This window comes from Phalacrocorax aristotelis, chromosome 18, assembly GCF_949628215.1.
Source record: "Phalacrocorax aristotelis chromosome 18, bGulAri2.1, whole genome shotgun sequence".
Taxonomy (NCBI): Eukaryota; Metazoa; Chordata; class Aves; order Suliformes; family Phalacrocoracidae; genus Phalacrocorax; species Phalacrocorax aristotelis.
The window spans coordinates 2,346,693-2,372,766 of NC_134293.1; the positions used below are offsets into that span (position 1 = coordinate 2,346,693).

The 26,074-nt window shown below is 49.6% G+C and overlaps 2 protein-coding genes and 1 long non-coding RNA gene across 7 annotated transcripts in view; all 3 read left to right on the forward strand.

The window, feature by feature from the left end:
* Positions 1–2,068, forward strand: part of ITGAE (integrin subunit alpha E) — a 32,134-nt gene extending 30,066 nt beyond the window's left edge. Inside the window, exon 35 of the mRNA XM_075113638.1 lies at positions 122–2,068. Coding sequence (XP_074969739.1) covers positions 122–178 — 57 coding nt within the window. The 3' untranslated portion in view covers positions 179–2,068. The remainder of the gene's footprint in view (positions 1–121) is intronic.
* Positions 2,069–2,231: 163 nt separating this feature from the next.
* Positions 2,232–3,658, forward strand: LOC142066319 (uncharacterized). The gene is made up of 3 exons (XR_012663668.1): positions 2,232–2,308; positions 2,842–2,910; positions 3,570–3,658. It is a non-coding gene; the product is annotated as an uncharacterized LOC142066319 (long non-coding RNA).
* A 6,880-nt stretch (positions 3,659–10,538) lies between these two features.
* Positions 10,539–24,085, forward strand: P2RX5 (purinergic receptor P2X 5). 5 transcript variants are annotated; one of them, XM_075113612.1, is made up of 12 exons: positions 10,539–10,795; positions 13,166–13,316; positions 16,506–16,577; positions 17,623–17,698; positions 18,056–18,152; positions 18,538–18,618; positions 19,432–19,570; positions 20,364–20,497; positions 20,775–20,868; positions 21,379–21,444; positions 21,771–21,853; positions 22,290–24,085. In XM_075113612.1, exons 1-12 carry the CDS (start codon positions 10,659–10,661, stop codon positions 22,363–22,365), a joined length of 1,206 nt encoding a protein of 401 aa, XP_074969713.1. In that variant the 5' UTR covers positions 10,539–10,658; the 3' UTR covers positions 22,366–24,085. The 5 variants fall into 5 exon arrangements, with proteins under 5 accessions (XP_074969713.1, XP_074969712.1, XP_074969715.1 ...); XM_075113611.1 differs by having other exon boundaries at positions 22,399–24,085; XM_075113614.1 differs by lacking the exon at positions 21,379–21,444.
* The last annotated feature ends 1,989 nt before the right edge of the window (positions 24,086–26,074 follow it).

Sequence of the window (26,074 nt, forward strand, 5' to 3'; positions counted from 1 at the left end):
TGCATTCGCTCATTCACTTACTGCAACCCTGAGAAAGAAAAACTTTTAAAATTGTTTTAAGAAAAAGCAACAATTAATGCATACAAAAAGACCTAATAAGTTCTTTTATTTTTTTCCCCAGTGTGGCTTTTTTAAAAGGAAATATAAAATTATGATGGCACAAGAAGATACTTCCTGAAGACTAAGCTGGCCAAAGCCGAAAGCTCTGTATTCTTTCACTGGCTTTTTGGAAATAGCAGTCGAAGCCTGGCTAAGATGCAAAACAATTCCTGCTCCCTGCTAGAGCTATGTCACTCCAGATCTTGGGACTCTCCCAAACTGCTGTTTTGACCGTAGCGGCCCAGCTTTTCTGGGCAACCCACTTGCCTGTTTGTTTAATTTGAGCTGACTGTTCGTCATAGAGGGACCGTCTGGTATTGATAAACCAGAGTCCCCATGAGGAATTTTGCCTTAATGTAGATATGCTAGGAAAAGTCATCCTGGAGCCTGTTAGATCTGTGTATTGGATTGCAGTCTTAGTTGCCGTGATGCTGAGTGGCTTTTAAATTGATTTTAGTACTGAGTAGCTTCAGAATAGATTGAAATAGAAATCAATTAGGGGAAGCTTCCCTTCCTGCTATTGCTGATGAAAATGGAGAGACAAACATTTTGCATATATGTACACACACACAAATTTGTGCATTTTAATACAGTAAAGTGTGTCCGTTGATGTCCCTGGTTCTTGGAATCAGAAGCGTGTGTATGTGGCAATTAGTTTTTTGCACCTCACATTCTCATTTCCGATTTCCCATTTTCAGCTCTTTCAAGTGCTGACTTGGTCACAAATAAAAACTTGTATCGTGGGCTTCGTTGCCAGTTCAGACAGAGTCCTATATCAGGAGGTATGTCCCCAGGTCAGCCTGGTTCACCACACCTCTTCTGAAGAAGCCGTGTTCGACTCAAGGGCAGAGCCAAGCAGTGAATTGCAGTGCCAGCTGCAGCAGTGTCCCTGTTCACCCCACTGGGTGTCTGACAGAAAGTAATGTGAATCACAAGCGACCTCAGTGTATCAGCTGCAGATTATCAGTAAATGCAATTTATAGGCTTGGGGGAAAGAAGGTGCCTAGCTGAACCCTGTGGCTGGCTTTAGCACCAGGTGTTTTCCTTCCTGAGCAACAAAATGATCTTAGGACCCCTCAGGTGCTTGCTGTTTTTAAACGATGAGTCCAGACACTTGGTACTGTTCCACTCTTTGGCTTTCTCTGTCACGAACTGCAGTTGTTTTACTTCTGCCGTGTTTGGCTAACCATAAACCCCACAAATATAATGTGTGTTAACACACAGCAGTAGATTAAACATAAATTTTTTCATTCAAACCTTCAAAAGGCAAAAAGTTCTTGTCTTCTTTGGCTTAACCAGTATTGCCTGATGGAAAACTAAAGTTAACAAGCAAACTGTGGCCTTCGTTGATGTTTCCTTGTAAAATTCCTGTCTGGTACTCAGGCATTGCTGTTAATACAGGCCTTACAGAGATCGCCTTCGTGATGGGATGGGCATCCTGCAGGCTCTACAACCCTGGGTGTGCCCTTGGTCTAAATTTGGCTCACAAACAGCTAGAAGTTAAAGGTGCTAAGCACACTGGCCTGCCTGCTGAGGACAAAAGTAAGAGGTACCACAGCAAGATACTGTTTGAGGAGTGTAGGGCCCTCGTGTGACTTTCAGCCGTACAAGAGAGGTGCAGAGATCTCACGCTGTTATCCAGCTCGATCAGCATCTGCAGCCATTCTTCTGGCTTGAATCTCTTTTTCTCTCCCCCCTGGTGCGTTGTAGAGTTCCTTGGAGCTGCATACAGAGAGTGGGTCACTCCAGATCTGCTTGCAAGTGCCAGGGACTGAGGAAATGAGACTTGCTAGGTGGGAGCTCGGAACCTCCTGTGTCAGCTTTTTTGTCATAACAGCTCCATACTGCTTGGAAAGAAATGTGCTTTGCCTGGTCTGAATGGCTTTATTGTCACCCCCCTTTGCATAAATCCTTTTTTGTAGCTTTTTTTTAATTGCATCTTCATTGGAAATAAATTCTTGCAAGAGAAGCCTGACTTGTATTGCACTTGTTGGCTGAAGGTGGTTTGAGCATTTTGCCGTACTCTTTCCTAGGCAGCGCAGCACGTTTCTGGGGCAGCTCTCAATCGCTCAGTCCAAATTTTGGCAGAGCTGTTACAAAGTTGCTGTACTTTGCATTTCCCTGTGCAGAAGGACCTTTATGAGGAATTAAGAACATGGAAAGCAGAATATGGTGGGCTGAGAGAGAGAATCCCTTTGGAGAGCTTCAGGTAAGAGAGCTGCTCCTTTGAAGCAGCGGTGCCCAGTAGTGACTGAGGTGGTGGCTTTATAAGGAAGATGCTTTTTTAAAGGTTCCTTTTTTATTCAGTTATTTATTTTTAAGTTTCAGAGCATGCTAGCTTTTCTTAAGGAAAGGAAATGTGTCGTCTGCTTTTTCCACTGCTCTAGACAGGTCTCACACTGACATGCGGTGCGGACAACGTTCGGTGAAAGGACTGCAGTATACCAGGGATTGTGGCCTTGCTGCCCAACCTCCCTCCCAGACCTTCTCCATTTCACTCTGAAATCCTACGTGTTCTGAGGCACCTGGAGATCTGTACAGTCAGATCATACTTGGAAAGTCTGGGCACAGAAGAGTTGTTTGTAGCTTCTTTTATTACTTTCCTAAGGGAAGGAGTGTTAACTGTAGAAGCTGTGCTAAGAATAAGGAGTTGCAAGGAGAGTTTCCTTTTCTCAAGGCTAAACAAACCCAGCTCCTTCAGCCAATCTTGTTATTCTCCCTCTTTCTCTCCTTTTTTTCTAGTTTCTTCTCTGAATGAAGTTTCCCTCATTACTTGGATCCCTTTGGTTGTCCCTTATGGCTCTCAAGGAGGTCAGCTCTTGCAGTGGGCAATGCTATTTTCCTTGCTAGATGTTTTTTCTTAAATGCATTACAGGGTTCTGTGACTTGTAATTTCTGCTGAGTGCTATCTGACCATTTAATTCTTTGCAATTGCTATAGTAGATGCCAAACACATTTGCAGTAATTGGATGGCACTTAAGGGATTAGTCAAGACTGCCAGGACCCTCAGTCATCCAAACCACAGCTGGCTTTTTGTGCTGTTTCCATGGAAGCCTCGCTGTGTCTGCTTCTAAATTTATTGGCCATCTGCATTTTGAATGAAATCCCCTGTGCAAAAGCCTTGTCCACAGTTGTGGCCTTGCTGTGTGGCCCTGCCGATGGTGCACTCTGGCAGCGGCACAGTTGTGCCATCTCCCCAAGTGACAGAAGATTTGCAAATGACTTGTTCAGAGCCGTTAAACACCTGACCCCAGCCAGGCTCATGGGCCAGTGGGCTGTTTGGGGTCCAGGTGTCATGGGCAGAGAAGCTGCTGCAGATATCCTAGAGGCCTCTCAGCTGTAAGGGTCATTCATAATCTTTATGCATCACATGAAGGTGGCAGAGTGTCTGCAGACCCGCAGCTTCTTGGGGTGAGAGGGTAGGAAAGACAGACTAGTATGGATTACGTCCTAAACTCTTTCCCATTCAGGTCTGTTCTCCCAACGCTGCTCATCAGGCTGGAGGGACTTGTCTTGCTCTGCTGGAGAGAGACGATGCTCAGTGCTGCTGGTAGCCCAGGAGAGCAAGAAGAGATGCTTGTTCTCTACCCATTGACTGGTGCTGATCACCCATCCCCATCCACTGTCTTAGCTCTGAGCCCTGGCTCGGCTCCATCACTCCAGGTTTGGATATTAGCTTCTGGTAGATGAGCTTGGCCTGATAGATTTTGGCTATTTTTGCAGTGATCTGACCAAGGAGTAGGAGGTGTGAGGGTGGGTGGTGACTGACAAGAGCTGGTGTATCTGCGATAGCTTTTTAATTGTATCATCGAAGGGGAAGGCAGGATACATTTTGTGATGCTATTTTAATCAGAGGTGATACCAGCTGCTTATGTCTTTCTCTGACACCAGGGAGATTCGCAAGCCTTGGGTTATAATTCCCTCAGCGTGTTCAGAAGCTGACAGGTTCATGTGTTGAACTGGGCGAGTGTGATGGCCTGGTGGTTTGCAGGAGTAAGCAAAATGGAAATCTGCTGCTCAGGAAAAGGGCATAAGTAGTTCTTCATTATTAAGTGCTGGTTGCTGATGTAAGAACATCAGATAGGAGCCGTGAAGTGCTTTGCTGGGCTTAAGAGCCTGTTGGGGCAGCTTTATTTGGAGACTAATTGGATTGCAGCTGAAAAGAGAAATTTCCTGTCTCTTAATATAACAAGATGAATGAGCTGGAATGGAGCAGCGCTGGTGCAAGCAGGTTGCTCTGACTCTCTGCCAGCTTGGCTAAACCAGCTCCAGTACATCTGTGCAGCACAGCTGGGACACATCAGCCTCTTGCTGGTGGTTCAACAGGTAACTGGCTCGGAGCACCACCAGCCTGCAGAGCTAAGGCAAGGTCAGGTGCCAGGCTGAGGGGGTTGCTCACGAAACCTCCTCTCGGGGTGAAGTCTGAGTAGCACGTATGTTTCCCTATGGCTGGAAAGAGTTACCAGTTGGTAATTCCAGGGAGGAAAGAGTGGAGGCCTCAGTTGAACCTTTCTAGCTGTTTATGTAATGAAGGTGAAGGAAAGGGAAGAAGGTGTTTCCTCAGCACTTGCAGCAAGGTAAGCTCTGAGAGTCTTAGCAAGCCAGGACCAGATACTTATCTTTCCAGGTCAGGAATGATACACATTAACAAAGAAATAAAGAAGTGATGTCAGGCATATCCAAGAGCAGGGTTTCACCTTTGAGTCAGTGGTTAATGTGAATATGCATTTTATTAAACCTGTTTAGCTTTCAGGCCTTCGATTTCACATCCTCCTCTTATTCCCCAATGATGCTTTTATTGGCTGACTTTAGAAGGTGAAAACACTGCAATACAGCCCTGCCTAGTGCTGCTGTTCCAGCTGTCATCACACTCAATCTCCTAGCGATGTTTTACGTGCGTTTTTATTTAATTTCTGTGATCTGACACAGTGCCAGCTCTCTCACAGAACAGGGCATGATGGATGAGTTTCATTAGATGTGCAGTATTTTTCTTCCCTCTCTTTGGTCCTCTTCCTGAAGCACTTTCACTCCTTGGCCTGGGAGAGAGGAGTGGATAAACCCTCCGGCTAATGATAACACAACATCCTTGTCATGCCCCAACTCGAGAGGAGGATGGAGAGTGACCAAGGTTCTGATGATCCCCTTGGACTAAATTAAGGTGAAACGACACCAAACAATCAATTAAACATTTTATTTCAACGCAGAAGTAACTTGAAAAGGCAACTTGAAAACATGGAAATATGTTGATGGTGGGGGTTCTTATTAAGAATGTTTGTAAAACAAGAAGAGGAAAAGAAAGGCAGAGGGAGAGAAGAGGGGAAAAGAGAGAGAGAAGGAAAGATAGGGAGATATCATCACCCTTGGATCCAGTGCTGATGACCACAGACATGACGGTCCTCCAGTGGTGGGTGCGCCAGTCTCTTTGTTGTCGTGTCTTATAGTCCAAGCTTGCCTTCAGTTATGCCTCCTGTGAGCTTATATGGTTCTTGTTCCAGAAGTTTCGTGATCTTCTGCGCAGGTGCTGTTGTGAGGGGTGGTTGTGAGGGGTCTTGTGGGCAGTCGGAAGCCCCTTCCTCAAACAAACTCCGTATGACCTCAGCAAGTCCCTACGTGAGGCACAGCAGAACCCGGGACTGCGCATCCTCCGACACGCCCCCCAGGCCCTGTGTCCATTGATTTCCCACCTGCTACGTCCCACTTTACAACAACGTTTGAGACTGTAACTCCTTCAGTCCCTTCCACTGCTGCGTAGGGAGTTCGAGACGGGGAAGCAACTGGGAATGCATTCAAAGGCTAAAAATTGCTTTGCTGGAAATGATGAGCTGAATTAAAGAGACAACATACCGTGGAACTTCAGCAGGCTTCCATTTCTTGCTCCTACACACAGGTTTGGATGCTCCTGTGGATGATGACAGAAGGACTATTTCCACAGATGACTTCTAGGCAAAAAATTTTTTTGAATGTTTTTCTAATAGCTCCTGAAAGAAATACTGCCTTTTCCATTGTGGCTGGGTGTGCAGGGTGCTAGTTAGGAGGACAAATATTGTGGTTGATTTTTGTCAATTTTTCATTGGCAAGTAGCAACCGACTTCTTATCTACACTGCAAATTCACCGCAAGGATTAAAAGAGAAGCTGAATGGAACATTTTTCACTGCAGGCTGCACACACATTTCTTTGTTCTTGCATCCAAAACCATCATCTGAAAGCAGCTTGTGCTTGATGTTGCTGATTTCCTTGTGTTTCTGTGTGCATAAGATGTGGTTTAAAAGCAACTTCCTTTTTCAACCTGTTAACTCTTCCACTTGGGGGGGCTTTAGGTGTTGACCTACAGGTGTGATACTATGAGGAAAAAACTAATGGAGAGAGCTGACCTCTGCTTTTCCCACTGTGCATTTCCTTGGCAAAATAGTTTATCTCCTATTTACATCCTCTGCTTCTTATCTCCTTTCTATTTCAGTAGTCTGTCTGGTGCCTGTTTCTAAAGGATGATATATCCGCATCACTCAGGCATTTGCTGCAGGACCATTTCCAGTGCTTCAGAAATGTCTCAGCATGAGTCAGCCGCCGTGCAGCTGGGAGCCAACGTTTTCTGTTCCACTTGATAGCTCGGTAAAGGGTGGAGTGGGGATCACTGAGAGAATTAGTGCCTGGGGGTGATCGTTTGGAACTGGAAGCGAACAAGCCAAGTGCCTAAAACGGGCACCTCCAGCGAGTCACGCCTGCACTGGCCAGGGCTGTCTGCCCCTGCCCGGAAAACACGCGCTCTCTTTTGGGTGCGATTTAAAGATGTTACTGGGCTGAACTTGAAACGTTTCCATGCTACAGTTCCATAGAGAGACAGACGTGACCTCGCTGTGTTTCAAATGCCACTGTGGCAGAGCAGGGCTCTAAAGTTTAATTTCCACTGTCCCTTTACATGGCATTTATGGGCTCGTGACTTGGCTAAGTTCGGCTCTGGGGTGGCTTAACACCAAAGAGCTACTGACAGGTGGAGGGAAACGTAGATAAGGAGCAGGATACACATCCCTGGCTGCCCCATGACTGCACGCGAAAAATGAGAAAGCAATTTCTGAGAGCAGCAGGAGGAGTTACATATAGGTGTAACGTGGCAGGAATAAAGAAAGAGAGAGAGAAGGGGAGAGTTTTGGTACTGGAGGAGAAAGCCTCCCTGTGAGAATTTCCAGGCTGAGCAAATAGCCCTCGCGGGAAAGGGGCAGAACTGGGTTTTTTCCATGGAAATGAAAAATGTTGGACTGAAAAGGGAGAGATTTTGTAGAAGAGATCTGCCTCAGTCCCTTGAGAAGGACTAAGAGAAACTACTCTGTTTTTGTCTTTTACTAATGATGATTAGATTGTGTTGTTTACTCCCACCCTGAGAATGAAACTGCTTATATTTGAAAAAGCACAGACAATTTGAGAAACACACCAGTAATCTTGATTTCTCGGCAAGAAAAAAAAAAGTTGTGAAAACTAGAGGTGGTAAGAACAGTATCTGCAAGAGGATGTCAACAACGCTGTTGTCAGCACAAGTCTAGCCCATGCTGAGCAATATTTGGAATATTTTGAGAAACATTTGATTCCAATTGAAGTTTTGTCTTCAAAAAAACTGTTGCAACTCTGCTTCTGCTTGATGGCTCTAAAAAATCCAAGAAAAGTATTGGGTTTGCACTTTTTTTTTTTTAAGTGATCGAAGCTTCTTGGCATCTTCATGTCACAGCTATGACAGGAACTCTTCTCACTCTGAAGGAACATCTTTTTCTAACCTAATGAACATTATTTTCTAACCTAACCTGTGTAAATCTTTTCTCACATTAATTGACCTGGAAAATAATTGCAAAAACTCATAGCAGACCTATGTCTGTGCCATTAAGTAAAACCAGGCCAGGAGGCAACATGCTGTTTAGCTGCTAGCAAGTTTGCTGCTCTGATTTTAGCCTGTGCTGTCACCCAGACAGATGAGGTCTGCTGCGGGGCGTGTGTGTCTTTAGACGCCACCAAGGGCTGACTTGTTTCTGCCGATCCTTCGGTTGCCCATGAACTTGGGTGTTCCTAGTGCAGCAGGAGCAGTGGTGGAGGCACCCTGAGACATGGGGTAGGCTTGCCGTTCAGTCCTGTCCCTGGAGCAGTTCCAGCAGGGCCAGGGCAAGGGGATGGTGGTCTTCTGGGACCAGACTCATGATCAGAAACCATGCTCGGCTGTCACCCAGCGGCTCGTGCTTGCGAGGTGCCTCATCTAGGAGCAGACTGGGCAGAAGATCAGGTGGTGGATCCTTTTGGATCCTCCTGTCTCCATACAGCTCTTGTTCCTGGAGCTGGGTCAGTCTCCCTGTGCCCAGCCCCCGCTTGGCTCTGGGGTCTGGGCAGTGGCAAGGGAATATAGGCTGAGCCTACCTTTCTTCCTTACTAATTTCTGGCCTCGTGGTCCATTGTGGTCTACTTCCTCCCTGCAGAAGTGCGTGTTTTCTTCGAGGGTTTTGTCTCTCTCGGTCATTTTATGTTTTAAGAGTTTTTATTTGTGCTTCAAGCTCTCACACAGAGAATATTGAAGACTGGAACTAGTGACGATCTGGTCTGTAGGCATCTGGTAATGAGGGGTGGATACAATGGCCAAATGCTGTTTGAGGAGGAGGGAAACCATGAGTAGCAGCTGCTTGAGTGAGAAAGAGGGCTCCAGGAGGGGCCTGGGGAGAAGCCAACTTGTTTTGTGAGCTCAGGTGGGGTTGTCCATGTGGGGAGTGCAGATAGGGAAAGGAGGGGACATGGGGCGTGGAGGCGTGAGCAAGACCAGCCCTTTGCTTGTGCTGAGCCTGAAGGGCGGCTGCAAAGTTTGGGAGCAGGATAGGGGATAACCTTGAGCCAGAGGAGCAACCAGGGGCCTCCTTGGGAGCAGGGACCTCACTCCCTTGGCAGCCTGCTCATCACCCAGGAAACCCTCATTAAAGAACTACATGCTGAAGCAATTGCCCGCCGTGGGGCGGGAGCTGGGCATGGGGTTTAAAGGAGGCTGCGGGCACATTTCTGTTCTAGTTTTGCAGTTGCTGAAGAAAGGTTTCCTTTGCTTTGCAGAAGGAAACTCTAGGGATGGCTGTGGGATGAGGGACAAAATGAGGCATTTTGAGGATAGCGTTTTTTTCATTATTAGACTGTGATTCTCTCGTGATTTGGAGCAACCTTGTTACATATTCATTAAAAATTTGATCCCTCTGTTTAAATTTGATACAGAATTTAAAGAGGGTGAAGAATAAAATTTTAATAAAACCCAAGGACTTGAGATTGATTCTCCCTGGGAAGAGAGTTGCGTAGGGCAGAGGTGTGTGTGCTGGAGCAGATCGCCTCGCTGCACTGCCTGTGGCCATGACCCACTGTCATGACCTGTGCTCGAGCATGTATCACGGTTACATACTGTAAAATCTCAAGAGCCTTCCTGGTCCTGACAGAACCCCCTGAACTAGCTGGGTCCTCAGGTATGAACACAGCAAACCCTGCACTTCACGCCTGATACAGCACCTCATGCCTCTGATAGACTCTCTAACAGGTTCAGCCTATGAGCAGTCTCACCCCAGAAGACACTCCGGGAGACACCTCCCGTCAGCGCAGAGGTACATGATTCCCCCTGGAAAGGGCACGCTCTAGTTCGGATCCCAGCTTGCTGCTGGAACTCCTCTTGGTGAGGTATGTTACCTCTTTTAGCCAGGCTGCTGGAAGGTCCCGGCTTACTTCGTTTTCCACCTCAGAGCTTGTTCTGGTCCCTCCTTAGCCGGGAGACAGTGTCGACCTTTGGTTTCAGTGATGATCGTTTCATGTCCTTGCACATGCAAATGCCTCTGTTAAACTGGGGGTCATCTCTTGCACTGCTGGCTAATAAACGACTCTTACCTCAGGGAAGGTTAAACTATCCTCTCCCTTTGGCATTTCAGCAGACCCTACTCTCTGTGTCTGCAGGTGCTTGGCTCAGCACTCACCATGCATTTTAGTGGGACGTGACAGTGATTGATTCCTTAACCACACCCAGAATTAATTTGTTACTTTCTTAAGTTGTTGGGGTGTTTTGGTGGGAAGATGTAGTAACCAGGCAGGTATTTTGGATACCTGGTAAGGACCAAGCTTCTCATTGCTCGTGCAAATGCTCAGGAAATTAAAAATGTAACCGGCTGCTTTGCCATCGTGTAAAGGCTGAAGAAAGGCTTTAATACTTAACAGTGAGAGACTATAGCTCTGTCACCTTGGATGCTGTAACGTGGCTTCCTGCTCTAACATGTTTCGTTATGAACCTTCTGTGACTGTGGGGGAGAGAATGAAGCCTGGGACAAAACTGCGGCGGGGGCTTTCCCAAAGGATGAATTAGCTGCAAAGCAGCTAAAGAAGGATCTCGTGTTAGTGCAGCTGCTGGTTTCTGACCTGAGAGCTGCTGGCGGCGAGCAGGGGAGGGGAGGGAGGAGATCAGCTTCTCGCTCTGAAGGGGTTGGTGTGTCAGATTGCTGTGCAGGGCACGTGTGGATAATGCGAACTGCAAACACTGCTGCCTGCTCCAGCCACCGGTACGGAGCGAGCTGGGAGCATGGAGCAGGTGGCTTGGAAGGGATTATTTCTATCATTTTTTGATTATAAAACAGAGAAATACGTCATTGCAAAGAACAAGAAGGTGGGGATTCTCTATCGAGTGGTGCAGCTCTCCATCCTGGCTTACCTGGTGGGGTAAGAATCACCCTGGGTTTCACATACTGCTGCGGCTGTGTTTGCTTGATGTGTTGTGGTGAAGATTAATGTAAGATACTCTGCGTACAGTGACAGCTTGCTATGACTTATGATTTTAATGCAGATAGCTATGCTTTTTTATACAGCTGGATTTTGTAATGTCTAACAGATTATATCTAATTTTTTACCTGCTAGCGATCGCTAGATTCAGCTCTATGTTCCAGATTAACGTTGGATTAAAAATAGATCAGATGGCACTATGGCTTTGTGCTGCATTATTTACGCCTTTATTTCTGTATTTGGTGGGAATGGTGCCAAGCCTTAACACCTGACCCATTAGAAATAATAGCATTTTTGGCCATGGTTGCTGAGCCCTGGGACAAACCTGGCTTGTCTGCACAGCTGCATGACATGCTCAAGGCTAAATGGGAGGGAACCAAGCACAAACTGGCAGATTTCTTTGCTGGAGTGGGCTGCAGCAGCCAGGATTGTGGAGGTTGAGGCAGTGTGAATGTCAGCTGCCTTGCATTTATTTCAGAGCAGGGGGAGTTGGCATGGAGGTAGCTAGGGCACCTCTCAGAAAAGGCTCAGTTCTGCCAGAGGCTGGTCGCGCTGACACGTAACGACCACTGCAATGCTCCTCGCAGTTTGCAGGGTCAGACCTGGAATTATCCAGCCTATGTGATGCCAGTGCCATTGCTTCCCGCGTTTCTGAGGCTTTGCAGAATGTGATTTATAAGTCCTTACCCTCACTGTCTGTGCTTCTGAGTCCCTTCATCTTTCTCACGCCTTGTATTTTCACTGATTAAATATAGCAGAGTCATTTTTACATGCTGGGTTTATTTATAGAAAGGTGTACGGTTCCAGATCCTGCTTTAGTTCGGTTTAGTTAGCAGGGCAGAGGTGAAGTCTCAGCAGTCTAGCATGTATTAGCTGCTAAAGGAGGAATCCTGTAGGTAGCGTTGCTGGGGATACATCCTCCGTCGGAGAGCGATGTAGCATGACCAGTGACCATGAGTGTTCAGACTGCCTGGGTCATACTGGCTATTTTCTTCCCTGTTTCCATATATTTTATATATTCCATATCCCATATATTGTCCCATTTTCTGCAAACCTTTGGCACCGTCACTGCCAGTGCCTGCAGTGACTCCTTCGTGGCTGGGGACTTACAGCTTATCGCAGAGGTGGTCAGCGTTAGTCTGATGTTTGACTGCCTGATATGTACCCATACCTGCTCAGAGCTTGTGATCATCAAACCCCTCAGGGTCTTTTCTTGCAGGTAGCTGCTATTTCCTCTGCGATATGCTGCAGAAAATGTAAGGGTCTGCTTTTGAGTCCTCCTGGGAGAGAAAACCAGCATTCTAGGAAAAACAGGAAAGTAGGAAGCTTCACGGGGGTGGGGAATGTTATTTTTCAGGTTTGTCACCAGTAGCAGTGAAGCGCAGCATATGCCAGTGCCGCTCAGCCCCAGAGATGGCTGCTTTCACTTTCTGCGTGTGGTCGGGCACTCCAGGTCACTGCACTGCAAAGGGGAACCGTGCCAGCAAATGCAGCCTGCGTCCCTCCCCCAGACCTGCCCCGGCACCCTTAGCTTCTTCAAGGGTCTGGGTGACTTGTCGTCTTGGCAGGTGACTTAGGCAGTGGTGTGGGGATGCTGGAAGCGTTTCATTTAAGCCAGAAAGGTTTCACCCAGTGATAAGGAGCAAAGCCTTTCCCTGGACTGCTTAGCGAGGCAGCAGCTCTTCCAGGTGTGCTCGTGAGCAGCCTGAAGCCCAGCACAGAGGCCAGGGTGCAGTCAGGTTGTTACTGTCACACTGGCTTACAAAAGATCCTGTATCCAGCTGTGAATATTCCCTACAGGTTTCTGTTAGTAATATTCAGCTCACTCCTGCAGGAGCTGCATCACCCCAGCCATGGTCTGTTGCTGGACTGGTAGCCTAAAGGGAGGCTGCTAAAATGGGAGTGTGTCATGTGTGAAATAACTACACTCTTCACTGCAAGTTGCAAAAGCTTATGTTCTTTTTCATTTTGAGGAAGACAGAGCCCTGCCCTCCCCCCTTTCCATCGAGGTTGCCAAGCGTAGCACAGGACAGGGAGGCGGGAGGCTTGGGTTTTTACCCCATGACCAGTTATTCCACCTTTCCCTGCGTGTGGGGTCTTGGTCCTGACTCTTCCTCCAGTGCTATAGATAAGCACAGCTTGTGTCGAAGAGTTTATTCTAAATTTGTAGTGGTAGCTGCAGCGGGTTTGGTGGTGTTGGCATGTTTTGATTTGCCCTTGAATTGTGTTTGGTCTTGGTGTAAATCTTCTCTGGCTAACTTGTTCCCTGACCCCGCTTGCTAATACCACTCTCTGTTCTGTTCTTTGCAGGTGGGTGTTTGTAGTCAAGAAAGGCTATCAGGACACAGACACGTTCCTCCAGAGCTCTGTCATCACCAAGCTGAAAGGGGTAGCCTTCACCAACACCACGGAGCTGGGGGAGAGGCTGTGGGATGTTGTAGACTACGTCATCCCTCCGCAGGTTGGCACCACCCCACTGCTATTGTCTCTGTCATTCAGTTAGAAAGACGTCTTTCAGCGTGGTTGCTGGTGGAAAGGCTAAGTGATGTATCCGGGTCTTTTCTATGAATAAGCTGGAGGTGGGCTACAATAAAGTAATGCTGTGTCTTCTCTTAGGTCTTTCAAGCAAATATCAAAGCAGCCCTGTCTCTCTCGCAGAGGTCCATGGCACTTGGCAAGCAGAACTTTGCCAGCAGAAGTCCTGTGCACTTCAGTGGGACTGCTCAGCTGAGCAGCGTCTGCTTGCCTCCGTTCCTGGGCTAGAGCAGGCATGCGTGGGGCAGCGCAGGGGGGTGGGAGATGGAAAGAAAATATGGTGCAATTTGAGTGATGAGGGTTGCTTGAAACGTGTCTGGCTAAACCTGCCTTGCTGCTTCCTTGACTCGGACAAAATGAGATGCGTAGCAGATGCTTAAGGGGGAAAGGTGGCAGCAGATGTGGCCCGGCACCAGGTTGGAAATTTCCCAGCTGTGCGTGCCGGGGGCTGTTTGTGTCCTGTCCCTGCTAGTGTCTACCACATGTGCATGGAAAGGTGTGAGGGGAAAATCAGGGCCTTGTGCTGACAGGGGGCAGAAAGTGGTCAACTGAACATAAGAATAAGACTTCACCTTCCTCCTGCTGCAGCCCATGTTTACTCAGACCTATGGATCTGTGCTCTGCAAATCCACCAGTGTTAATGCAAAGCCTCCCAGCAAGCTGTCAGTCTCAGGCCGACATGTGCTGTGCAGCAGGAAGGCCAGGCAGGATGCTTGCCGGGCCTCGTGTTCAGGCTGCGTGGAAGCCCTGGGACACTTAGCAGGTGGCTGGTGTGCACACCCAGAAGTGAAACGGTGATGCTGGCCAGCATTTTCACTTGTCAGACATTTCTCCAGTGACTCAATAATCTTGTTAGAGCGTGTTGGCTTATTGGGAGGCCCTGTAGTGTGTGTGCTGAGTAAAGATAGCCGTCCCTGCCTGAGGGCTGGTGTGCTCTGCAGCGCAGGTGTCTGCGCTATGGCGTCATGAAGCCAAATGTGACTGGGCAATCAGTCGGCAATACTGAATCCAGCGCTGCTGCAGTCGGCCCCAGCGTACATCAGCCTCCAACTGCCACTGTGATGCTAGACCCCGGGCTCACCATGAAACTCAGCAACTTCTTTGGACTGTGGTTGCAAGTGTAGATACCTCATGAGCATTTCTGCTCTGTGTGCTGATTACTGTTCATCTGCTGGATGTGTCAGCCATGAGATGTGTCCCCCGTGGGTTTTTAGGAGTATCTGAATGCCTGCTACCAGTGCATTAAGTGACTTGCTCTGCTAACTACTGCACAGTCTCTAATTTCGCTTTGGAGGGAGAGCCCTGCACTGTCTGGGTGGGCTGGTGTGTGCTGGAGAGACCCGGGTACCGGAGCAGGAGGCAGTGAGGGCTGGGAGAAACCCCGTCTCCTCCAGAGAGCAGTGGGCAGCTCTCCTGAGCGCTCCAGCGCAGCCGCTGACCGACACGCCCCTCCTGCTGAGGACAGATGTACGTCTGTCCCAAAGCACTGGTGGGACGTGGGGTAAACACACCCTGTGCAACGCACAGCGAGGGAAGGAGAGTGAGCCAGGCAAGTGAGAGGGCACCGAGCTCTGCTGTCATGGACAGAAACCTGAGATCTCTGATCTTGATGTGCAACTGGTCAGGCTGTGTGTGAGAAGGGGTTTTCTGAGAGACTCCGGAACAAGTGGCAGGCGCTCATTGTACCAAAATTCACTCTGAGGGCTGAGAATGCCCTTGGACAGGGTGAACCAGGGGCGTTTTGCAGTTAAGTTTAATGTAGAGCAAGGATTCACCTGGTGAATCCTTCACTTGTCGCTTTCTGGGGCTTGTTCTCTGACAATTTTGCAGAAACGTCTTGTCCCCTGTCATGGCTCAGAGCAGCCTTGTGGGGTCGGGGGTCCAGAGTTTGCTCCCGCTGAGGTATTTTATCACCAGGTGCTCGCTCACACAAGCAACCAGTGTTACAGGTAGCAGAGTGTGACACGCTGCCGGTTCCTGTCACCGGTGAGGACTTTTTGTCCGAGACGCTTGGGACTGCCCTGCCTCACGCCAGGACTGTGCGCTGGCTCTAGTGGTTATGCGTACCCCCTCGGCATGAGGAGGGTCGGGATCCCCCCCAGCGCTGGGATGTCAGGAGACAACCCATATTTCTGTAACTGCAGCCTGGTGCTGACCCTCCTCCCTTTCCTGTGTGCGCGCAGTGTGGGGCAGAAATGGTAGAAGCACGTGGTTTTATTGCGGCATTCATTTCACTTCTGAGTGGCAAACCAGCCTCCACCTGTAGTGCCATGGTAAGCTGCTTTCTCTCCCCTCTTGCTGACTGTACAATTGTCTTCAGGCTTGTTTTTTCCTGTGGTTTCCTTTGGTGCGTGGTTGTTAAGGGGAAATCATTCAGGGGAGGTGTTATTTAACTTTTTGCTGAGTGTGGGGAAGGGACCAAACAGAAGCCGTAAATGTGCAAAGAAAGGAAGGCTCCAGAATGGGAGTCAGCCATGCATATTGTGGCTTTGCCTAAGTGTAGAGGAAACACTACACTGCCAGAAATAAGAATTTTAGGATGAAATTGCAGTCAAGTCTCTCCTTGCATGTCGCAGACACTCATCCCAATGACTCGATAAAGGGACCTGTATTCTCTCCACTACAGCCGTGCTAGAAGTGCTCTGTTTTATCGCATGTCCCCAGTGTTGCACTAAATCTGCTCCTGCGCTGTGCCCTGCTGCCTTGCTCTGTGAGCCTGGGCTTGTAACGGTGCAGCTGGGGCAGCCGGCCTGACCCTGGCTGAGAACAAACACCCGCAGCTCTGCGGTGGAACGGGACCTTTGATCCCTGAGCAGGCGCCATGTCCTTACGGAAAAGGCAGGCGAGCGCTTGCAGAGCAGCCGGCGAGGCAAGGCTCCGCAGTCCTGCCACCAAATTAACACAGTCTCTGAAGCAGAAGCCCTTAAGCCACAGACACCCACCGACCTCATCCAAACAACTACCCAAACAAGGGGCATTGTTGTATCCTGGCCTGAAAAGTGTCAGGAGGGAGGGAGGTGTTACTCGCTGCAGAGAGCTGCATCCTCTTTCGAACAGGTACTTTAAGAGTAAAACAGGTTTCCTAACTCTTCCTGACTTACTTTGTTTATTCTAGGGTGAAAACGTCTTCTTTGTCATGACGAACCTGATTGTGACCCCAAACCAGAGGCAAGACATGTGCCCTGAGGTAGGAAGAACTGAGCCCCTTGGCCTCCAGACCCCTACAAAACTGGGGGTAGGAAATGACAGAGGACATCTGGGGAGCAACGAACACAGGAGGGATGAAAGGCGAACGGTTTTTCTCTGTAGCGTAATATCAGATTTGAGAAAATTGGACTGGTTACTGCAAACTTGGGAGGTTCAGCTGTCTTAATTTTCAGAGACACTGATCCTGTAGAGTCTTGCTGACTTTAGTTGAAGGTATTGGACATCTGCCCAGCTGCAGATGAGACCAGAGCAGTGATTGCTCAGGGTCAGAAAAGGCCATGGGAAAACAACTTTGAGGTGACTCAACCTAATTACGGGACAAGGAGACTTTCTAAGAACCCCATCCTGGGAAGGGCTGAACGTTCAGGCTTTCGTTACCTTCGGGACACAGGAGGGTGCTTAGTACCTTCCAGAACGTGCCTTATGGGCCAGAGGCCTGAGGTCTTTCCGTGTTGTGTTGAAAAGTCCTCTGTGGAGATGAGGCTCAGAATGGGCTGAAGCCCGGGGCAGGAGGACACTGGCTGTCCAGGGAGCATTGTCTCCATGTAGATTAATTTTCCATATCACAAGCAGAGGGGTAACGCAGGCCGAGAGCACAGCTGGCTTGTTCAGGATCTGGCTGTCCTCTAGTGGCTGCATTAACCTGGTGTGCAGCCGAGAGAAGGGTAATTTTGAGCTCAGAGAGCTTGTAGCTTAAATCAAAGGTAGGGTTATCTCTTAGGGTGAAGTGCTGTAGCCTCCTGCTTGGTTTTGGTGAGCGGTAGGTGATGTCTGGGTTTTTCTACATCCTGTCACTCTCCAGACTGAGCAGACCCCAAAATCAGGACGTCGTAACTGAACCATGGTGTTGCTGGTGGTCGATGCTGTCAAGCTATTTGCACATCACCTGCAGTTACCGCTTCAGCTGCATGTTTTCAGTGTTCGCCATCCTACAGAGGATTCACCCCACACCAGCAGCACTTCCTGACCCCTCTGAGTCTCGTGTCCTGTTGCAGGTCTCACTTCTGTCCTCTCCCACTTTGCAGAGTGCCAACATTCCCGATGCCCTGTGTCACACGGACAGGGACTGCCTGGCGGGGGAAGCAGTGGTGGCTGGCAACGGTGAGGGAAGGGTCTCTCCTCCTGTACTGTTCCAGGTAGAGGCGGGTTCCTTTAGAGGCATCAGCCTGGTTACAACTCCAGAGATCTCTGGTGGCAGAAAGTGGCAAGGACTTTCTTTTCTGTGCTATCTTTTATTAAGATTGCTGCCTTGCCTACGGCTCTGGGGTGGCTGGGCCAAAGCACCCCGGGCTGCTCAGGGAAGCGACAAGAGGGTGGTTGTTCCAGCTGAGTGGTCCTTTCACAGCAGGGAGGAAGGCTTAGGGTGGCAGTAAAAAGCATCTGATTTTCATGCGCCCTGTAGGCAAGGAGAGGAAGTGGCTGCTCTGCATGACCTTTTCTGTGATGTCTCTGCTGCAGGGGTTAAGACTGGCCGTTGTTCGAAAGCCAGGGAGAGCACCAGAGGGACCTGTGAGATACTGGCCTGGTGCCCAGTGGAGAAAAGATACAAGCCCAAGTATGTGGCCATCCTACGCTGTTTCCAAGCTTCAGTTGCTCGGCTTGTGTGTCGCTCAGGGTGGCTTCTGGGTCCCCTCTGCTTGGATGCTTGCTTGAATGTTGGCTGTTCCACTGCAGGAGGGAGCTCTGCGTGTTCCCCCGGCAGGACTGGCCCTCTGCTCTCCCCTGCTTGGCTCACTGGCTGTCCCAGGGCTTCTTCAAGCTCTTGGGGCTTCCCCTTAACCTGCACGCTCATTGCCAGCTCCCTGCTGGCAGTGTGGGGAAAGTGGCGTGGCTGGCCTAGCACCGTGGGATGAACCTGTCTGTTTCTAAAATGGCAATTCTAGTTTAAACTTATGGACAGGGTACAAATGTAAACCAGATAACAAAGGCTTCTCTTCCAGGAAAGCGCTTCTCGCCAGTGCAGAAAACTTTACTGTTTACATCAAGAACTCAATCCGTTTCCCCAAGTTTAATTTCTCCAAGTAAGTGCAGGTGCTCGGAGATCCCTCCGTCCTCTCCATCACAGAACCAATAACCTTGGTTTGCTCCACTGTCCTTCACCTGCCTGCGGGTTGCGAGGGGGAGGCGGATGTTCCCTCTGCTGCGGGGTGGGAGAGGCCTTTGGCTTCAGGCCGTGAGGGAACAAGGAGCTAATGAGGGCTTGGAGCTTCTCAGAGGGCGACGGGGCTAAAGCTGCCCTTCACCTAATGAGGTCTGCAACGGCTCCTACAGCATGGGATGCACCAGAGCTTCTAAGGCAGATGGACCTGTGCACCAGCTAGTGCACAGTCAGGTACCTGCGCTGCTTCTGCTCCCAGGTATTCCTCCTCTTCCATAAAAATGAAGGTACCTGGACAAGGCTGGGAAAATGAAACTTTAAAATATTTGTTTGCATTTGCTGCTACAATATGAATAAAATAAAGAAATGTAGGAAGGGGTGTTCTTGGTATTCTCCCAGGCTCAGCTAGACATTTCTAGCATCTTCATTATTTTTCCTTGAGAAACCCAGGTGGCCCTGGAGCACTCTGGCAACCTGCTCCACGTGAGTCCTTTCCTTAGCCCAGATTCAGCTGGCCTAGTCCCTGCCTGGCCGGGAGGTTGTTTTTGGGGGGTCAGACTGCTTTCCCTGGGCCAGCAGCGGAGAGGCTCCCAGGGTGACAAGGCTGGTGGCAAGGTGCCATTTCTGTTGTGCACGAGGGGTGTTGAAGCCTCTTGTCTCTGCAGTCTTGGTGGCGCAGGCTGTGCAGGCAAGCAAAGGGAGAGACAAGGCAGGTTTCCCTCTTCCCCACATGCAGGACGAATGTGCTGGCAACCAACGATGAGTCCTACCTGAAGAGCTGCCGCTACAGCATGGAACATCGCTACTGCCCCATCTTCATCCTGGGGAACATCGTGAAGTGGGCTGGGAGCGACTTCCAGGAAATGGCCTTGGAGGTAGGAGCGCCCCTCGGGCTCAGGTGGCTTCCCAGGGGCTGTACCGCCCGCTGGGTGGCCATGAGGAGAGCCACCGGCAGCTGCCCAGGGAGCTGCCCCTGTCCACGGTGCAGTGGAGAGATGCTGGCTCTTAAAATCACGCTGGTCCCATTCATCCCGTCCCAGGGAAGGAGAGGCAGGGTGATTTGGCTCCTCTGGAAGAGATGGTCGGGTCAGTTTTCTGTTATTCAGGGCTGCCCAAACTGCTGCTCTGCCACCAGGGTTTCTGTGTGTAATTTCAACATTACAACATCACCAGTTTAAACCCAGAGCTCTGGAAGGCCGGTGGGGCTCCTCTGCTCAGAGAACACCCCGGCAGGCTTCCCCTGCAGGAAACGGGCACGTTTCTGCATGGAGACCGGGGCCAAACAGGCTGCGACCCAGTGAGTGTAGCCCAGGGAGGAGAGTGCAGGCTTTGTGCTGGCTTCTGCACTTGTGAACTTCCTCCCTGCATAAAAGAGCATCTTTTCCACTCGAATATGTTACAGCCACTTAAATTGATTAAATCGGTGTCCTGGGATGAGAAATGTCCTCCTAGGGTACCAGCACAGGGAAAGGTGGGGTTGTGTGTAATGTGACTAGTATCAGAAGCATGAACTTAGCCCGTCCAGAAGCACGAGTGCTTGTGTCTGCGACCAGAAATGCAGCTGTTCTCACCCCTGGGGAAAATGTGCCCAAGGATCTGACAAATTTGAACACAAATTAATTGAACTAAGCTTCAAAAAAACTTACACTGTCTCTCTCTTTTGTTAAGGGTGGCGTGATAGGAATTCAGATTGAATGGAACTGTGATCTTGATAAAGCCCCTTCTGAATGTAATCCTCACTATTCTTTTAGCCGGCTGGATACCAAATTTGCAGAGTCCATCTCTTCTGGATACAACTTCAGGTAAGTGAAGAGGAGAACACGATGCAATACTGCAGTTGGGCTGGGCTGCTTTGACTCGCAGGCGGTTGGCAGTGAAGTAGCACAGGGTCGGACTGTGCCAGGCACTGCCCCAGCCAAGCACGCTGCTTCAGGGAGGGAGTTGTGCTCTCGGCAAGCTAAAGCTGTTTTTGCCGGGGGAATAGATCTGTGTGAGGGTACGGGTGAATTCAGATGGGTTCTTGGTGAGGGGAGGGGCGGGGCAGATTATGGAGTTGCAATCAATCTTGTTGCATTCCAGGTTTGCCAAGTACTACCAGGATGCTGAGGGGGTCGAGTACCGGACGCTCATTAAAGCGTATGGAATCCGCTTTGATGTGATGGTGAATGGCAAGGTGAGTTCCCAGGCCAGAGTATTTCCGAGCCTGCAGAGGAAGAAGTGGGGAGGCATTTCTCAGTGGGAAGGCAGCTCTGGGATGAGAGCAGCCTCTCTGGCTTGCCGTAGGAAAGGGCTCTGTTTGTCAATGGGCAGCTAACCCTACATAAGAAACGAGACGACCTAGAGTGCAGATGAGTCTGCATCTCTTCTACCTAAGAACAGGCTCTGGTGAAGTCCAACAGAAGTAAATGTGCCCCAGAGCCTTGTTTTTCATGCATATGTGCTGCAGAAAAAAAGAAGCCTAATGCAGGGACACGAGCCTGGAAAGGCAGCTGTGGATCTGAGACACACACAGACCGTGAAGCCTCCATGGTTGTTCGCTGCAAATCGTCCATGGCTGTGCCTGCTTGTTGCTAACAAAACACACCCACAGGCACCAGTAGCTTCCCCTGCGTAATACCACACCTGGAAGCGTGTTTCTTGGGTTGTTCTCTCACCGAGTACTTCATGACCTTTTCTCTATTAGGCAGGGAAATTCAACATCATTCCCACCATTATCAATATCGGTTCGGGGCTTGCTCTCATGGGAGCGGTAAGTGAATGACCTTTCTTAAAGTACCATATTGGGACCCAGATCCCTCGTTCAGCTGTTACGAGGATAGAATGAGACGGTGGTTTATGCCTTCTCCGGCAGAGTTCTTGGCTGCTCTGGCTGCTCAGTGAGGTGCGCCTCTGTGCCCTGACTGAAAGGCGTTTGTTAGTGTGCCTTGTAGTCTAAATACCACTAAGATTACATGGAGTATGAAGGAAAAGACAGCTCCTACAAGCTATTCTTCTTTAATTAATGCTCATTGCTAATTAGATCAGAACACTTCCTCTTCTACTCTATAGATAAAACACAAGTTCTTTCTGTTGCAGGGAGCTTTCTTTTGTGACCTGGTGCTACTGTATCTGATTAAAAAGAGTAACTTTTATCGAGGCAAAAAGTACGAGGAAGTAAAGTAAGTGGGCTTGGCTTTTATGTTTAAACGTAATGGCTTTATTGTTATGACTAAGAAAAATAGAAGTCGAAGGAGATACGGGAACACAGTAAACGTTAATGGCAAACAAAGAATAATTCTGGGAAATTAAATTCCTCCAAATGAGTTCCTCCCTCCCTCCGTAATTCACTGCCGCAGTTAGCGGGGTGCAAAGGAAGCTGCCGTGCCGTGGTTGGGCTATAAACGGCCTCGCGCTGTCGGGCCGTAATGCCCGCGGATGGAACTGGGGCAGCGCCAGAGCCTCATGAAACTGGGAAATGGGGCTTTGTCTGTACGGCGGGCGATGGCCTTTGCGGTAAGGTGTGACAGGCGTGGCTGGGAACCTCTTGCCCACGTGGCTTCCTGAAGCAGAAATAGCCTGCTTGCCTCGTCTGTCACCTTTCACTTGCTTCTTCAGGTCCAGCTCCAGGAAATCGTTACCTACGCCTTCGCTGAATGGGAATCAGAGCCCTGACCAGCTCGGTGGGCTCTAGGCACAGCAATGGCTCTGCCATTTCATGTTCCAGGAAAACCACACCGGGACTGGGAGATGGAGATACCCCAGATCGGGTCTACTGTCTAGTACCGGGATTCCCGGAGGAAAAAGAAAGTCCTTTAAAGACCGCCCTTCTTTTCCTGAGGTGTTCTCTGGTATCCTGAGCTTGCAGCAGTGTGTTGGTCACTATGGATTTATAAAAGGGTTTTATAAAAGGAAAAAGAAGGCACCAAATGAATGTTTTTGTACCGATTGATAGATATAGCTGTCCCTATGTCAGCAGCCAGCGCTATCCTCTGGCTGTGCTTTGCTTCCATGTGCGAAATAGAACTAAGGTGAACCACCGCTGGCACTTCGAAGAAGGCTGAGCTTCAACCCGTCTCGGGTACCACCGGCTTGTGGCCATGGCTTCCAACTCTCGCTTGTGTTACTTGCAAGATCAGATGTAAAGCAGCAGGACTGCTCGTGTCGGGAAATGCAATGAAACACAGCATTTCAGCAGCTCTCAGAGCCCGGGGAAAAGGGGCTTGTTATCCTACAGCGCCGGTGCTGACTGGGCCTGTGGCACAGTGGGGGCAACTACTCTCACTGCGGCGTTTCTGTAACCGTTAGGGCTAGAAATGGTGCTCCTCCAGGAAAACCTTCGCAACAATCGCAACAAGGTGCTCTGCTCCTCTCAGGAACAGCAGGAGAAGGTCCTGCCGCGGCGCCGAACGGACAATGGCGCGGCCACGGCCGGGTCCCAGCCGCCTCACCCGCCACCCGCCGTCTGTAGCTGGCCCAGAGCACCGACATTTCAGAGCACAGAGCAGGTAACAGCAGGCAGGGAAGGCAGGGACCCAAGTGTTCGTGGTTGATATTGGTGGGGGGAGGGGTTAGTGTGCTGAAACGCAACGTGGCGTGGGGAGTATCTGCGCGTCTCAGTCTTGGGTTCTCCCTTTTTTGTTCAGTGGCTGGTTTAATTTGCTCTGGATTGTTCTTTATGCATCATTTACCACTTGCTCATGGTGGGGGACGATCTGGGTGGGGGACTTAATGCGTCTGCTGTTTTTGTAGTACCCTGAACTCTGTACTACAGAGACTGAAAAGGGGAGCTCTGTCAGGTGAAACACATTGCCAGGTTCTTCCAAAGACACCAACAGGAGGAAAACTTAGAAGACAGATGTCTGTTATTTCAACACTCTGGTAACTTCCAAGAACTACTCATGTTTCTCTGTTTCTCAACAGAGGAATGTCTCATTGCAGCCCCTTTTGTGAATTTATGCTCACGTGGGGATGTCACTAACCTCAGAGCAGTGCTTAGAGAATAACATTGTTTAAAGTTTGCGTTTGCTTGAGCTGACAGGAACTGACTCACCAGCTCCTGAAGACAGGAGGTGAATAAATATTCCTGCCTCATTTAAAGCTTCCACATCGTGGCTTGGTACAAACTCATCGGTGTGCTGTAAACGGCCACGTCGCCGTTGATCAGGCGGCGGCGTGGTACAGACAGGGTCTTTCTGTGCGCTCTGTGAGTATCCAGATGCGAAGGACTCGGGCTGCGGTGTCCTTACGTGCTGCTGGGACAGCTGCAGCGAGCGGGGCATTACAGCGAGCGGCTGCGGTCGTGTTCTGCGCGAATGGAAGCAGCAGGTTGCACTTACCTTTGCTTTAACTTCTTTAAGGTGGTTACCCTGAGGTACAGGTTGATTCTAGATTAAAATTCACCTTCGTTAGCAGTGTCAAACTCTGAATCCAGTCATTGATAGCAAACCCCACCCTCTCGAGTCCGCTCCCTCTGCTTCTGTTCAGATGCAAGTCATTATTGAGTCAAACATTTAGCTAGAAAATAGAATTAAGCAGTGGACTTAATTTAGGATAAGCTGTGTACGGCTGATGCTACAATGGCATCCAAAGCCTCCCCCTTTCGTGCCCTCCTCCAGGCAAACACGGGTCACCGTGTGTATAACCGCGCCGGGCAGGCCTGTTAGAAACGCCACTGACCCAGCACAGGCTTTTGACTGCCAGAGCTTAATGCCATTTGAATGGTTGCTACATGGTGAAACACATGGTGAACCCACACGTGGCACCAGGCCGCGGCACAACTCAGGGCAACTGAGTAGCTCATCGTAACACGGCAAGCTGCCCGAGCTCCACTGAAACCAATGGTTCAACCTGGCGAAACAACATCCCCTGTCAGATGCGCAAAGTGCTTTCCTGAAGTTGTCAAGTCTTCAGGTCCCCAAAAGTCCCCAGAATATTTCTCTTTATAGCCTCTGTTTAACACAAGTCCCACAACCCCTGCTGTTGATAAAACATAACAGGATTCTTTCTCAGGCGCTTGGTTCGAGGTTTTGGGTGTTTTTTTCTCTTTGTCTTTAATATACAGCAATAACGTGCCACTTTAGGGCAGTGGGCTCCAAGACTTTCATACAGTGTGTTGCTTCAGGTCACACACACCACCTTTTCTCCTGGTACATACTTAGGCTAAGCAAGTCAGTTAACCGCGAGGTTTGCACAAGCAGGTCTACAGCAAAGCTATTACCTGTACGGTGGGGGATTGAGTTTTCCTTTCTGTTCCTGCCAGAGGCAGACGGACCCCCAACAGCGCACTGCTCAGCTGCGAGAATGCCAGCAGGCTTACACGTGTGCCCAGTACAGACTGAGCTGGCAGGTGTTAAGGCACTGCACTTACATGGTCGTCTGTGCGTCACTGGACACTACAGTACTAAAAGCACAAAGCATTTGACTTGCTTGTGTCAGCACTGGTGTGGCCAGCAGGAGCCGGGCAGGGATGGGGCCCCTGTGCTCGGCCCTGGGGAGGCCCCACCTCGAATGCTGGGCTCAGGTTTGGGCCCCTCGGACAAGGGGGACCTTGAGGGGCTGGAGCGTGTCCAGAGAAGGGCAGCGGGGCTGGGGCAGGGTCTGGAGCACAAGTGTGCTGGGGGTGGCTGGGGGGGTTTAGCCTGGAGAAGAGGGGGCTGAGGGGAGCCCTTCTCACTCTCTGCAGCTGCCTGAGAGGGGGTTGTAGTGGAGGGGGGTTGATCTCCCAAGTTACTAGTGATAGAATGAGAGGAAACAGCTCCAAGCTGCATCAGGGGAGGTTTAGATTGGAGATTAGGGGAAATGTCTTCACTGACAGAGTGATCAGGCCTTGGCACAGGCTGCCCAGAGAGGTGGGGGAGTCACCATCCCTGGAGGTATTTAAAAGACATGTAGATGTGGCACTTCAAGGCATGGTTTAGGGGACACGGTAGTGTTGGGTTGGTGGTTGATGATCCTAGAGGTCTTTTCCAATTGTAATGATTCTATTCTATGACTTGTGAGACCATTACCTAGCAACTTTTGTATCCACCAGCAAAGAGTACCCGTGACAATGTCATTTATTGACAGCGCATACATACAGCAGTTGTGGAAGCAACATTCACAGTAGCAGCTCAATTACATTTCTGTGCCAAACCTTCACATACACTTAATTACATGCTCCTGTGCAGCATTTCCTTGTGTCAGTGGATTATTTTTCAAGAGCGCGGTGTTACACACCGCTTTCCTCAGTACGTGAGCATAGGGACCCGCAGCAAATCTAGAAGGGATCGTAATTGGTGTGTCTCACGCAAAATGCAAAGGATACAAGGGCCTACGTTAAGCAAAACCCAAGGCTGTGCCTGTAATCGGGGACAGAAGGGACTCCTTAACCACCAAACAAATATTCATGGCAGGCATCCAGG